Source organism: Chrysemys picta, chromosome 19, assembly GCF_011386835.1.
Source record: "Chrysemys picta bellii isolate R12L10 chromosome 19, ASM1138683v2, whole genome shotgun sequence".
NCBI lineage: Eukaryota > Metazoa > Chordata > Testudines > Emydidae > Chrysemys > Chrysemys picta.
Genome location: NC_088809.1, coordinates 21946628 through 21961707, shown reverse-complemented (window position 1 = coordinate 21961707; position 15080 = coordinate 21946628). Strand labels below are relative to the sequence as shown.

General features: G+C 46.7%; 1 protein-coding gene across 1 annotated transcript in view; it reads right to left on the bottom strand.

The window, feature by feature from the left end:
* BAZ1B (bromodomain adjacent to zinc finger domain 1B) overlaps window positions 1–8522 on the bottom strand; it is an 84359-nt gene extending 75837 nt beyond the window's left edge. Inside the window, exon 1 of the mRNA XM_005294327.5 lies at window positions 8192–8522. Within this exon, the coding sequence (XP_005294384.2) occupies window positions 8192–8304 (113 nt within the window). The 5' untranslated portion in view covers window positions 8305–8522. The remainder of the gene's footprint in view (window positions 1–8191) is intronic.
* Window positions 8523–15080: the final 6558 nt, after the last annotated feature.

Sequence of the window (15080 nt, the reverse complement as noted above, 5' to 3'; positions counted from 1 at the left end):
GTCTCCCGTGCCCAGAATCGCCGTTCCACGGCATCAACATGACCCATTGCCACTGTGATGTCCTCGGCGCTGGGTCGCCTGCTTTCTGACAGGTCTGTGCTACTCTCAGACTTCAGGACATCACCGCGGTGCCGTAGCCTCCTCGCCTGACTTTTCTGCATCTGCCTCAGGGAAACCTTTATGATAAGCTGCGAAACGTTGAGAGCGGCCACAACTGCAGCGATGGTCGCAGCGGGCTCCATGCTCGGAGTACAGTGGCGTCCGCGCTGTCAATGACTGGAAAAGCGCGCGAACTGTTTTCCCGCCGGCGCTTTCAGGGAGGGAGGGCGGGAGTGATGGACGGATGACGACAGTTTCCCAAAAGCACCCTCGACTCATTTTGTTACCCAGAAGGCATTGCCGGCTACACCCAGAATTCCAATGGGCAGAGGGGACTGCGGGAACTGTGGGATAGCTGACCACAGTGCACCGCTTCGAATGTCGACGCTATCACCGTTAGTGTGGACGCACAAAGTCGAATTACTGTCCTTAGTGTGGACACACACGTTCGACTTTGCAATATCGATTACAAAAATTCGATGCAAGTAAAATCGAACTACTCTCGTAGTGTAGACAAGGCCTAAGATTCCTACTTGTATTTACAGCCACTACCAACCATTTCAGCAATAAACTTGACAAACTGCAGCCACTGAACTAAAGCCCTACCTACAACTTTTTAGCAAGAACGAAAAGTGCCTAAATCATTTCTCTTGAGAGGCACTGACAATCCCGGCTCTCAGTGTAGACAGAATCCCAAACATGCAAGCAACAGTTGTCCCAACTGTCTTTTGGGAGTCATCCTCCACCCCATAAACACACCACCCACACTAACCAAATACAGACAATATTTGAACACCAAGTGTTCAGTTACACTAGCACATATAATTGCCAGAGAAAACAGTAGGAGAGGGTGCACTTATTTGTTAAATATTTAACATAATGTTTAACAAACGGTAACAGAAGACATATCTTTGATGTGTCAAAGTTAATAAATGTTTGCAAAATTGGTAGACTGTGAGCTACATCTGTGGCTGGGGAAGATAGTTAAGGGTCTGCTTTGCTGCCACACAACATGCTGGGCCTTTGTTCTGTCCCTGAAGACAGACTCAGCTCCTTCTGTGGCCAGTCCGAAAGAGAGCACATAAATGCCTTGTCTTAGCTGGGACTAACACATTTCTAACACTATTTCCCACACCTCCAGGTTTTCTGTACACATTTTTTTCCTTGCATTCATGGACGAAGCATAATCCCAGTGTATAAAAATTCTATGCTTTTAGAGTATAATTTTAAAGCCAGCAGGTATAACAACTCACCAGTCTACAATCCAGAGGGTGCCTCCCCATTCCAGTCCAGCTCTGTCACCCAAATGCAACTCAACTCCGACTACAGCTGGTCAGCGCCCATCAATGCTGACCTCTGGCCACATTCTTTAACTAGTATTCCAGGTTCATGTTCACAAATGCTACCCTGCTTTTTGTGTCTCCCAGCTCCTACAAAACAGTGCTAGGAAGCATACAGACTAGATAGTATTTTGTGATTCAGGGACTGAACCCAGAAAAACAGGATGATGCTATTACAGAGATTACTATATGTTAAACCACTCAGGTGTGCAAGTTCTATTTAGTTCTTTCCATTCAAATGGGAAAGAGATCCAATCTTTCTAATTTCAAGACACCTGACAGATCAGATTCAGAACTGTCTCGCTGTTATAACCAAATAGCTTCTCCAACAACAGCACAGAGTTGGTGGTTGCAATTTCCATGAGCCTTGAAGATGCATTAATACAAAAAATTCCAGATCAGCTACTGATAGACTTGCAAAAATATCTATGGATAACATGCAAGTTCAATTTAACAGATGAATACCACTTTGGCAAAGGACAATCTCTCACATTTAGGTAAGACACTAAAGAGTACTCAGGTGTTAAAACCTGGAAGACTAAGTTGTGCTAAAACAAAGAATCTAACACATACAAGACTGATTAAAACAGCTTTGTCATTGCTGGGAAGCCATTAATATCCCTACAAGTAGTATCCACTAGGCAACAGTTTGAGAATCATCTTTGAATTACTTCCATTTGCATTAACCACCGAGAAAGCAATCACTGATCATAAACATGGTTAATGTACTTATAACAAACTGATTCTTAGCCTGATGACACTGTCACATTTGTCGTAACTACAGTGTTTAATATCAAACATGCTTTTTCATTTTAGGTCTTGGCTTTAAAAATAATTTGCCACAAGGGTGACAAAGTTCATATGACTAAGTCTCTTCAGTATGACGCGATAGTATTATAGGCAGCACCAAAACAGTATTTTCCAACCATATTTTAACTTTCTGGACACCCACATGCAAAGATCTGAAAGTCTGTCCTTCGCCCATCTGCAAAGCATTTCCCTTTTGTGAAACCTCCGGCTCTACCATTTTCTGCGCTACTCCAAAGTAGGAGATACTGAACTCTTTCAGACCCAGCTCATTGCCTTAGAACACATACTAAACAAAAGGAGACAAATAAGAGCAGCAAACTTTATTTTGGGGGGAAAACAACACTGCTTTCAAACAAATTACACTGCTTAAGGACAGGCCACTTTCGATTTCAGCATTCCTTCCCTCACTCTCAGGTCAATTAAGTAGAAGAGTCTCAAACTGTGCATTTTGCACAGTGCATACCAGTTGCATTCTTCCAAACCAATCAGTGTAAATGAAATACATCTCTAAAGAAGTCACAAGCTAGCCACCCTACACACTGGGAAAGAGACACTTGGGCCACACAAGGCAAAGTTTGTCTTTTTGACAGGATATCAGATTCCTGAATTAGGAAAACGTATTGCAGACTGCTCCCTTCCCATGTGTATGCTGCATAAAGCCAAGTGAGATGTGATGTAAAGTAAATGTTACCTGATTCTGGGTAGACCCATTAGCCAACCTGTGCAGAAGAGTATTTCTGGCTTTGCCAAGTGATTCATCCCACCTCTCTCCAGAGTCACACAATTAACAAGGCTCATTCCCCAAGTCACAGACCAGAAGCCTAAGGTTTCATCTAGCATGCAGTGGACTCGGCAAGGCGTTTTTCCTCTAAGAAGGCTTTAAGGGGATTTGGTGGTGGAGGGCAGCCATGCACAGCTGCAAATAAGCCCAAAGCCCAAATAAGTATTCAAGCTCCACTGACCAGTCCATCCCTCCACCCACTCTGCTCTCTAGATACTTCCTGTGTCCCTGCCCATATGGAAGTTGAGCTCACCACTGTTTGCCACCCTTCATAAGGCTCTCTGCGGGAAAGTAACTTCCGTATTTTAGTAAGTATGGCCTACAGTTAACCCTTAGACAAAATCCAAATAATTTCACTTTCCATCAGAGGGGTAGCTGTGTTAGGCTACATCTACACTCTGGGGGGGGGGTCGATTTAAGATATGCAAATTCAGCTACGCGAATAGTGTAGCTGAATTCGACGTATCGCAGCCGACTTACCCCGCTGTAGGGACGGCGGCAAAATCGACCTCTGCGGCTTCCCGTCGACGGCGCTTACTCCCACCTCCGCTGGCGGAGTAAGAGCGTCGATTCGGGGATCGATTGTCGCGTCCCAAATCGATCCCCGAGAGGTCAATTTCTACCCGCCGATTCAGGCGGGTAGTGTAGACCTAGCCTTAGTCTGTATCCACAAAAACAATGAGGAGTCCGGTGGCACCTTAAAGCCTAACAGATTTATTTGGGCATAAGCTTTTGTGGGTAAAAAAAACAACAAAACAAAAAAACACTTCTTACATGAAGAAGTGGGTTTTTACCACTGAAAGCTTATGCCCAAATAAATCTGTTAGTCTTTCAGGTGCCACCAGATTCCACTTTACATCGTATTGATGGATTCAGTACAAGAACCTACACAACACAGAGGAAAGTGTTGAAGGTTGTCTTCGCTAGGGAAAACGGTGGGTTCTTAACTGACACCTTTGTTCTTAACTAAGGCCTTGTCTACACTGCCACTTTACAGCGCTGCAACTTTCTCGCAGCCACATTAAAGCACTGTTGTGGCAACGTTTTAATGTTGCCAGTGAAGACATGCCCTTACACACCTTTTTTCCTAGGGAAGAGAAGGTCTAAATGTCTTGGAGCCTGATTGCCTTGAAAGCAACTTTAGGATGAAAACCCAGAGACTCTTCACCCGGCGACTCCCCTCGCCTCTCTTGACAGTAAACAATTCCTCTTTTTCCTTGGCAATTACACCCTTCAACCATTTGAAGACATATACCTCACATCCCCTTACTAATTAACTAACACATACATATCAAGGTGCATAAAAATATAATTAAAAATGATTGCATTTAAATCAGATTTTTTATTTAAAATTTAATAGAGGCTTATTTTTAAAATTAAACCTATTTAAAATTTCAAATTATGACAACCAGTGTTAAAGCATAAATGTATTATAATCTGTTAAAATAATTTAAATTAAACAAACAAGTAGTAGTGTACGTTTACTTCCAACAACTTAATGAAAGTCAAACCACTGAACTGGTGAAGGCCACTGGCTAAGCACCTGGAACCAAAGTTTGTTGAAGTACTAAACCAACTTTTGACAGCAGTAGCTGGTTCTGCAGGAGCAGAGAATATTTTCATCACTGCAGTTTATTCAGCTAGTTCAATTAAATGATTAGTTCTTAAAAAACAATAGTACACTGAAAATGCACACTTCCAAACTATGAATGAAAACTAGGTGTAAGAGAGTGAGATCTACTAGTTCTAAAATCTGAAGGGCATGCTGACAAGAAACAGTAAGTTTAATTCACTAACTGCAGATAATACTTTCTTTTCTTAAAGAATCAGTTTCAAACAGAAAACATGTTTTGAGTAAAATTTTTCTTATGTATCCAGCACATTTAAGGTAGGTTTTTTGTTTTTCAGTACTTTTAATTGCTTTGGAATTCCCAACCAAATAGAGTTTGATATAAACCACAAGTAAAAAATTAATCTAGTAAAATACATTATTCACCATTTTCTAATATAAAAAATGTAAAAATTAAGAATCTGAATAAATGTACCTTATGTTATAGAACTGCTTAAATAAATGTGCATCAATTTAGTATATCCTCCTTGCAAAAAAGGAAGGACCAAATTTAGTGTAAAGACTATATTTAGTTGCAAATCGACATGTTTTAATAGTAACCAACTAATAAAAAGCAACTTTTTTTAGGAAAATAAATAAGTACAAATGCCTAAAAATTAAAATCAAACGGTTTAACTCAAGGTTTACTGCTTACTGATTTAAAACATGATTAAAACCAGAAATTAAAGTCAATCCACCCTGCTGTATATTGAAATTGTAATAGTCATTAAAGCCTCCAAGCCCCAATCTTGCTGCTTTTCTAAGCTCCTTTCAATATTTCATATCCCACAACATCTAAGATGTCAGTCACATGAACTGTAGGTTTATTCAGACTTAAATGATTTAAAATGAACATTCACAGTGAATTAAGGCACCCCAACACCATTTCATTGTATTGAATGCATTAGTAATACCTGTCTGAATCTCAGACTTACACTTCCTTCTCAAAGGCTACATCAGGGGTCAGCAATCTTTCAGAAGCGGTGTGCCGAGTCTTCATTTATTCACTGATTTAAGGTTTCGCATGCCAGTAATACACTTTAACGTTTTTAGAAGCTCTCTCTCTCTATAAGTCTATAATATATAACTAAACTATTCTTGTATGTAAGGTAAATAAGGTTTTTAAAATGTTTAAGAAGCTTCATTTAAAATTAAATTAAAATGCAGAGCCCCTGGACCGGTGGCCAGGATCCGGGCAGCCTGAGTGCCACTGAAAATTAGCTCGCGTGCCGCCTTTGGCACGTGTGCCATAGGTTGCCTACCCCTGGGCTACATAATCCTTCCTATGGGCATTACCTGGTTGCACTTCCTAGTGCAGTAACAGAACATTTTCTAATGCAAGAGTCTTTATAAGTTCTGGAGACCCTTTGTCTCACAGGCTGCCAAGATCTCTCGCACATTATAGACATTTATACATTTCCTCCACAATCTAAGTTCTCCTTGCGGTTTCCATCCCACTTGTTGTACTCCAGGGCCAGTAGTTTGCAGAGTTACAGCCCATTAAAAAAAAAAAAAAAAAAAAAAAAAACCCACCCACACACCTATCTACGTAGACATTAAGTCCTCTGCACAGAATTACTGGTCCATCTCCTATGATTGTATTTAATTTGCCTACAACCCACTTCATCCCTCCAAGAAGCGATGAACACTGATTATTATGCTACAATACCACGAACTTATAACCTACCTTTCATACAGGAGAATCCCAGAGGGCTTTCAAATTGTATATATAGAGAGAAAAGAATCCACTGCAGACAAGCAACTTCCGTTGCCTGTTTCTTAATTTTTCCCCAAAACAGCTATGTTTTCCACACCACCACTTATTTAGCAAATGTATTTCTTGCATAAGTTGGTCCTTTAAATCCCTTCCCAATTCTGCTCCAATGCCTAGAGTAAACTGAGGCCTATTGACAACTATTACATATATGGTCACTTGGAGCTTCTGATATTTATCTCATTAATATTTATACTAAGACACTCAAACCTTTATACCTGTATACACTCCTGGCTTAGGTGTTCTTGTCTGCCTCATTCTCTTGTTACACAAACTATTTTGCCACGGCTTAAGTTGGGGTATAAGTTTGTCAAGCAGGGGCCACTAACCTTCTACTCTGGCTCTGATCCTACAAACACTTAGGCCAAGTCCACATCACTCAGGGATGTGAAAAATCTACACCTCTGTAGTTATATCCATCTTGCTCCCGGTGTAGACAATGCTATGTCAGCGGGAGATCTTCTCTCATCAACCTAGCTACTGCTTCTCACAGACATGGATTAAACTACACTGATGGGAGAAGCTCTCCCCTCAATGTAGGAGTATCTTCACTTAAGTGCCACAGCAGCATTTTAAGTGTAGACCTGCCCTTATATGCAAGGGAGGGCCAATACTCAAGAAGAATTAAAATGGGTTAAATCTAATAGCTATCTGTCCTCAAAAAGAGTTATAGTCACAAGTTCCTACAATGTAGGCTACAAAACAATGTGCAATGTTCTCGGGCCTAAGCTTTAGCAAGACTAGTTTTCTTAACATATTCACCCTTTCAAGTGTTTAAGCAGCAAGCATGTATGTCAGAGATTCTTAAACTATCCTTTATCAAACTAACCCTTACACTTGGGTTCTTTCTCCCCCCCCCCCAATTCCCTTTATTTTACAAAATTAAAAATCATAAGACGAGAACTGAATTTTACAAGAATATCCTGAGACACAAGCACGTTTTCGCAAACCATCAGCATTTACTACTAGACTACGCATATGAATTTAAGTATTCAGTCACTCCATCAGATTTTGGAGCCTGAAGCCCTATGTCTTGCCCAGGAAGCCACACAGTCAATAATCTAGGAAAGATGGAGTTATAAAGCCGCTTCGGTGGAACTCGGAAGAAGTGACAAACTAACAAACGTTTGGGGTTTCTCATCGGACGTGTAAGTTAGGAGTTAAACTCTCGTGCAAAGCATCTGCCACACCAATCACGCAGCATCGGGGACCAGAAATCGGCTAGAACCCAACCGGGAACGGACTAGTTTACTTTCGGTGCGAGGCTGCACGGCCGGGGCAGGAGCTGGACAGCAGTAACCTGCGAGGCGGCCAATGCCGGCCGGGAGCCCCCCCACCTCCCGGGCCCCCCCGGCCCATGTTTCCCCACCAGCAGCTCTCGCCGGCCGCGGGCTCCACGGGGAGTGACAGCGCCAGGCCTCGGAGCGCTGTCACCGGCTCAGCGAGCCAAGGGGGCCCCGACGCAGCCGCGGGCCCGGGCGCTGCCCCTCCCCCAGAGGGGCGCGGAGCCACGCGGGGCAGCGGCCGGCACCCGGGGCGCTTTGGCGCCCGCTCCTGCCCCGGCCCAACCGGGAGCGCCTGGCAGCCGCGGGCCAGCGCCAGCAGCCCTACGCCCAGCCCGGGCAGCGGCCGCTCGGTCCCACCCCGCCCGGTACCGGGGCCAGCGGAAGGGGCCGGCAGCCGGACGGAGCCGGCACGGCCACGGTCCCCTCGGAACCGCCCCTCCCTCAGGCCCCGCACCGGCCCCGTCCCTCAGGCCCCACGGGCCGGGCGGATACTCGCGGGTGCGGAAGGCCTCCTGCGTGTGAGGGACGATGAACCTCTCGCCCGCCTCCCCCGGCGGCAGCGGCTTGGCCAGCGGGAAGGGCTTGCGGCCCAGTAGCGGCGCCATCACGGGAAGCGAAGTGGCCCCGGCTGGGCCTGGCGGCTCCCGGCAGCGGTAGGACCCGGGCGGGAGGATTGAAAAATGGCGGGAGATTCCCCTCCCCCCTCCCGAGCGAGCGGCCGGCAGAAGCGCTGCGCGCGCACCCTAACCTGCTATTACCGCCAGGCCGGCCCTTCCCGCCTACGGCACCGCCCGATTGGTCGCCCTCTGGGACAGGCACATTCTAGTGGCCATGTGGCGCGCCTGTCTACTCGGCTAGCCCCGCCCACTTAGCGGACAATTTAGGCTGCAGAGCGCGTAGGGTGAAAGGTCACGTTATATAAGCGGAGGGAGCGAGACTCCATTTTGTGGCCCCGTTACTAGCCCCGCCTCCTTCCCTCGCCGGCCAATGGGAGCGCGTCCCCTTCATATCCATCCGGGTACCACGGAGAGGCCGCGCGCCCGGCTTTGTCTCCACAAACGGAACCCGCCCCCTCCCCCCCTTAAAGGGGTAGCGCCTGGCCCGGGGGGCTGAGATGCGCCGAGGCTGTAGAGGGCGCTGCTGGCTCTAGGGGGCCTGACCCCCCCTCCCCGGGACCGCCTCGCCTTCGCCAGCCCCCTGCGCAGCGCAGCCGGCTAGCCCCGCCCCCCCGCACCAGGCCCCGCCCCCGGCGGTGCTGGTCCCAGCCCGGCAGCTCCTTGGCCCTGGGGGGGCTGAGCCAGGATGGCCCCCCACTGAGTCGGGCACCCGCGGCCCTGGCTCTGCTGGGCCCCCACGCCCAGCCATGGTGCCCAAGCTGCACGCCTTGCCCACCCCAGGCACTGGCCTGAGACTGCCAGTCTCCTGCTGGTTTTCTCCAGGCACCAGCGCCTGGAGTCAGGTGATTCCATGAGACGCTCTTGCAGAGAGAAGCCCGAGAGCGGGACCCCACACTGTGCAGAAGCCAAAGGCAAATAAAAAAAAACACAAAACAAAAAAGCAAGGTGTGTTTATTTATCTATCTTTCAATTCATGGTTTTTAAACCAAACTCTTGGTGCCGGACTCATAAATGTAGACTTCTCTGGTTCTTGGTCAAGGGGGGCTAAGTGCACTGGATGGAGACATAAAGATCTGGGTTCTAGTCCCTGGCCTGCTGGGTGCCCTCAGGTGAGTCAATTGCCCCTTTCTCTGCTGTTGTTTCATCCTCTGCAAAATGGGGGTACTGTTATTGCCAGAGGGATAGTGCAGTGGTTTGAGCATTGGTTCTGCTAAACCCAGGGTTATGAGTTCAAGCCTTGAGGGGACCAGTTAGGGAATCTAGGGCAAAAATCTGTCTGGGGATTAGTCCTGCTTTGAGCAGGGGGTTGGACTAGATAACCTCCTAAGGCCCCTTTCAACCCTGATAGTCTAGGATATGTAGCAACATTGTATTTAAAAAAAAAATCGATTCCAACATAGGAAAAACTGAGCCAAACAATAGGCAGATCTCTTCACCATGGACGAACTGCACTTCCCACAACCAGCAAGCACTTCACCTGGGCTTCTTCCCTTCCATGATCTTGTCATTTTTGTTGTGATCCTAGGCTCCTTTTGTTTGGAAATTGGATTTGGCTTGAAAATTGCCACATTTAGGCTATGTCTACACTACAGACCTTACAGCAGCTCAGCTGCGCTGCTGTAACTGTCTCCCACGTAGCTGCTCTGTGCCATGGTAGCTATGTCGTCAGGAAAGCATCTCTCACCAACATACCACTGTCCACACCGGTGCTTTTGTCAGTGAAACTTATGTCACTCTGAGGGGCTAGGATGACCAGACAGCAAACGTGAAAAATCAGGACAGGGAGTGGGGGGTAATAGGAACCTATATAAGAAAAAGACCCAAAAATCGGGACTCTCTCTATAAAATGGGGACATTTGGTCATGCTATGAGGGGTGCTTTTTTCACACTCCTGACGGACAAAAGTGCTAGTGTAGACATAGCCTTACTCTGAAGGCAAAGGAAAATGTTTCTGCAAGTTTTGAAAACAATTAGTCACTTAAACCATTCCATTGTTTTAAATATAACTGGATTAATGCTCGTCTCCCTCTAGCTCAGAAATGGGTTGGTTTTTGGCCCTTCAAATTGTCCGTATTGTTAAATCACCTTTTGAACTTGTTCAGTTACTAAATTTGATTAAAATAGGTTGTAATTAACCAAAGTTATTAATGATTTTTGTTGTGGATAATTTTCATCTCAATCTTGCTTTTGCTGGTATTAGCTGAAGCTTTTTTTGCCATTGGTTTATATGATTACAAGATTGGGCACTGTATATTTGGGATCCTGTTGCCCTTTATTGGCTAGTCACAGATTAGATTGAACGTAAGGATATTCCTATAGGCAACAGCTAAAGAGATCTTCCTTTAGCTCAATTAGAATTGGAAAAGGTTCAGAAAAGGGCAACAAAAATTATTAGCGGTATGGAACAGTTTCCATATGAGGAGAGATTAATAAGACTGGGACTTTTCAGCTTGAAAAGAGATGACTAAGGGGGGATGTGATAGAGGTCTATAAAATCATGATTAGTGTGGAGAAAGTAAATAAGGAAGTGTTATTTACTCCTTCTCATAACACAAGAACTAGAGGCCACCAAATGAAATTAATAGGCAGCAGGTTTAAAACAAACATAAGGAAGTATTTCTTCACACACACACAGCACAGTTAACCTGTGGAACTCTTTGCCACAGGATGTTATGAAGGCCAAGACTATAACAGGGTTCAAAAAAGAACTAGATAAATTCATGGAGGATAGGTCCATCAATGGTTATTAACCAGGATTGGCAGGGATGATATCCCTAGGCCTAGCCTCTGTTTGCCAGAAGTTGGGAATGGGCAACAGGGGATGGATCACTTGATGATTGCCTGTTCCGTTCATTCCGTCTGGGGCACCTGGCATTGGCCACTCTCGGAAGACAGGACACTGGGTTAGATGGACCTTTGGTCTGCCCTGTATGGCTGTTCTTATGCTCTTAAGTGGTTGGAGCTAGAACAACAGGGTTCTGACTCTGCAGTTGTGTGTTATTTTATTATTTACATTGCAACCCCTATCCCGTTATCAGACCAATTTTGACCTATCCTGGCACCCCTAAAAAGAATACCCTCAACATGTGGAAGCAGGAGGAGTTAAGTCTCTCACTCAAAAAAATTCTGAAAAATCTGATAAAAGTGTTATTAATTAGTGGTTACAGTAAAGTCTAAAGGCCTCATGAGATCGGGGCCCCATTGCGCTGTGCCTTATACAGACCACAGTCTGAAAGTCCCTGCCCTTAAGAGTTTACAACTAAAATGTACACTAGTATTTTTGGATGAAATTTTCAATAGTGCCCAAGTGACTTAGGAGCACAACTAATGAAAGTCAATGGGACTTGTGCTCCTAAATCATGTAGTATCAAAGTATCAAATATTTCTGTCTCCCTCACTGTGCCCTATAAAATCATAGTGTGCCATTACATCTAAAACACAGGCAGATTCTGAATATGGTTCAAGACAAAGGCAATTTTTAAAGGCAAGAAGAATAAACATGTTTAAGAAATTGCTATTATTTGAATACTAAATAGGAGTCTCTGTCAATGGAACTGATGCGCAGGGGACACAAGTGATGAGAGAATATTTTTGTTAATCTGCAAAGATCAGCCAGGGTTACGTTTCAAAAGTGAAATTAAATGCTAAGATGTGGCAAAATGACTTCTTCCTCCGTGCCCTGCCAGCACAGCCCTCGTCTCAAAGGAATGGGCATTTATCAGTTGGGATAGTAAGAAAACCAACATTTTAATGACTTGCTGAAAGCTACAGAGGAGATTTGAGGTACAGTTTGTGACCGCCCTGACCTTTAAGGTGGTCGACCCACATCTTATCCACTAGCCCACAGTACACCTCTACCCCGATAGAACGCGGCCTGATATAACACGAATTTGGATATAATGCGGTAAAGCAGGGCTGCGCACTCCGGCGGATCAAAGCAAGTTCGATATAACGCGGTTTCACCTATAACACGGTGAGATTTTTTGGCTCCCGAGGACAGCGTTCTATCGGGGCAGAGGTGTATCTTATGCCGTTTCAAATCTCTGTAGTCAGGCCAGCAGGAAAACAGGCATAATAACCTTGAGCTCTACCACTGAAGAAAACCACTATGGGGTAGACCATGAAGCCCTACATGCTCTGAGTAGCACCTTACTCCAGAGGAGACTCATTCATACCCAAAGGATTTCATATAGAGTAAGACACTAAGGCTAAGAAGGGGATCAAATTCTGGCCTAATTTAATTACAAAGTCTTAGGGTACGTCTACACTACGAAATTAGTTCGAATTTATAGAAGCCGGTTTTATTGAAATCGGTTGTATACAGCCGATTGTGTGTGTCCACACAATAAAATGCTCTAGGTGCTCTAGTCGGCGGACCGCGTCCACAGTACAAGGCTAGCGTCGACTTCCAGAGCATTGCACTATGGGTAGCTATCCCACAGCTATCCCACAGTTCCCGCAGTCTCCGCCGCCCCTTTGAATTCTGGGTTGAGATCCCAATGCCCGGATGATGCAAAACAGTGTCGCGGGCGGTTCTGGGTACATGTCGTCAGGCCCCTCCCTCCCCCGTCACAGCAACGGCAGACAATAGATTCGCGCCTTTTTACCTGGGTTACCTGGGTTACCTGTGCAGACAACATGGAGCCCGCTCAGCTCAGCTCACCGTCACCATATGTCCTCTGGGTGTCGGCAGACGTGGGACTGCATTGCTACACAGCAGCAGCTGCTAACTGCCTTTTGGCGGTAGACGGTGCAGTAGACTGGTAGCCTTCATCGGCGATCTGGGTGCTGGCAGCCGTGGGGCTTGCCTTTTGGCAGTAAATGGTGTATTACGACTATTAGCCGTCCTATTACAAGTCGGGTCATCGCACGTTAGCAGATTCTTCCCCGAGCAGCCGATTGTGCAATAGGCCTGAAGACCATCGTCATACGCCGCCCCGTATTTGCTGCCAAGCACCCAGAAAGATGCCGAGGGCTATCAGTCACGCTGCACCGTCGTCTTAAGATGTAAAAAATAGATTTGCTCTGTATTCATTTGCTTCCCCCTCCCTCCGTCAAATCAACGGCCTGCTAAGCCCAGGGTTTTCAGTTTAATCTTTGGGGGGAACATTCTGTGTGACAGTTGTTTGTGTTTCTCCCTGATGCACAGCCACCGTTCTTGATTTTAATTCCCTGTGCCTGTACGCCATGTCGTCACTCGGCCCCCCTCCCTCCTTCCCCTAGTCCGTCAGATACTACGTTTGCGCCACAGCTCAGAGAGCCGAGAAGCGGTTCGCGCCTTTTCTTTGAATTCTGGGTTGAGATCCCAATGCCCGGATGATGCAAAACAGTGTCGCGGGCGGTTCTGGGTACATGTCGTCAGGCCCCTCCCCCCTCGTCACAGCAACGCAGACAATAGATTCGCGCCTTTTTACCTGGGTTACCTGTGCAGACAACATATCACGGCAAGCATGGAGCCCGCTCAGCTCAGCTGAGCTCACCGTCACCATATGTCCTCTGGGTGCTGGCAGACGTGGGACTGCATTGCTACACAGCAGCAGCTGCTAACTGCCTTTTGGCGGTAGACGGTGTAGCATGAGTGATAGCCATGGGGCTGGCAGCCGTAGGGCTGCATTGCACCAGCCCCTTGCCAGGCGATGGTATATTATGACTGGTACCCATCATCGTCGTACTGGTATGGCTGTCAATCATGGCCACCTGGGCAGACATGCTACTGTTTCGATGATGATGGCTACCAGTCGTAATATACTATTTTCTGCCAATTGCCCAGTATTGTCTGCTAAGCACCCAGAAGAGGCCGAGGGCGATGCTGGGTGCTGGCGGACGTGGGGCTGGCAGACGTGGGGCTGCATTGCTACACAGCAGCAGCCCCTTGCCTTTTGGCAGATGATGGTATTTTATGATTGGTAACCGTCATCGTCATACTGGTATGGCTGTCACTCATGCTGCACCGTCGGCTGCCACCTTAAGATGTAAAAAATAGATTTGTTCTGTATTCATATGCTTCCCCTTCCTCCGTGAAATCAATGGCCTGCTAAGCCCAGGGTTTTCATTTTAATCTTTGGGGGGACCATTCTGTGTGACAGTTGTTTGTGTTTCTCCCTGTTCCTGTACCTGTACGCCATGTCGTCACTCGGCCCTCCCTCCCTCCCGCCCTCCCTCCTTCTCCTGGTCCATCAGATACTACTTTCGCGCCTTTTTTCTGACCAGGCGCCATAGCTAGCACTGGGATCATGGAGCCCGCTCAGATCACCGCGGCAATTATGAGCACTATGAACACCACGCGCATTGTCCTGGAGTATATGCAGAGCCAGGACATGCCAAGGCGAAACCCGGACCAGGCGAGGAGGCGATTGCAGCGCGGCGACGAGAGTGATGAGGAAATTGACATGGACATAGACCTCTCACAAGGCACAGGCACCAGCAATGTGGAAATCATGGTGTCACTGGGGCAGGTTGATGCCGTGGAACGCCGATTCTGGGCCCGGGAAACAAGCACAGACTGGTGGGACCGCATCGTGCTGCAGGTATGGGAAGATTCCCAGTGGCTGCGAAACTTTCGCATGCGTAAGGGCACTTTCATGGAACTTTGTGACTTGCTGTCCCCTGCCCTGAAACGCCAGGATACCAAGATGAGAGCAGCCCTCACAGTTGAGAAGCGAGTGGCGATAGCCCTGTGGAAGCTTGCAACGCCAGACAGCTACCGGTCAGTCGGGAATCAATTTGGAGTGGGCAAATCTATGGTGGGGGCTGCTGTGATCCAA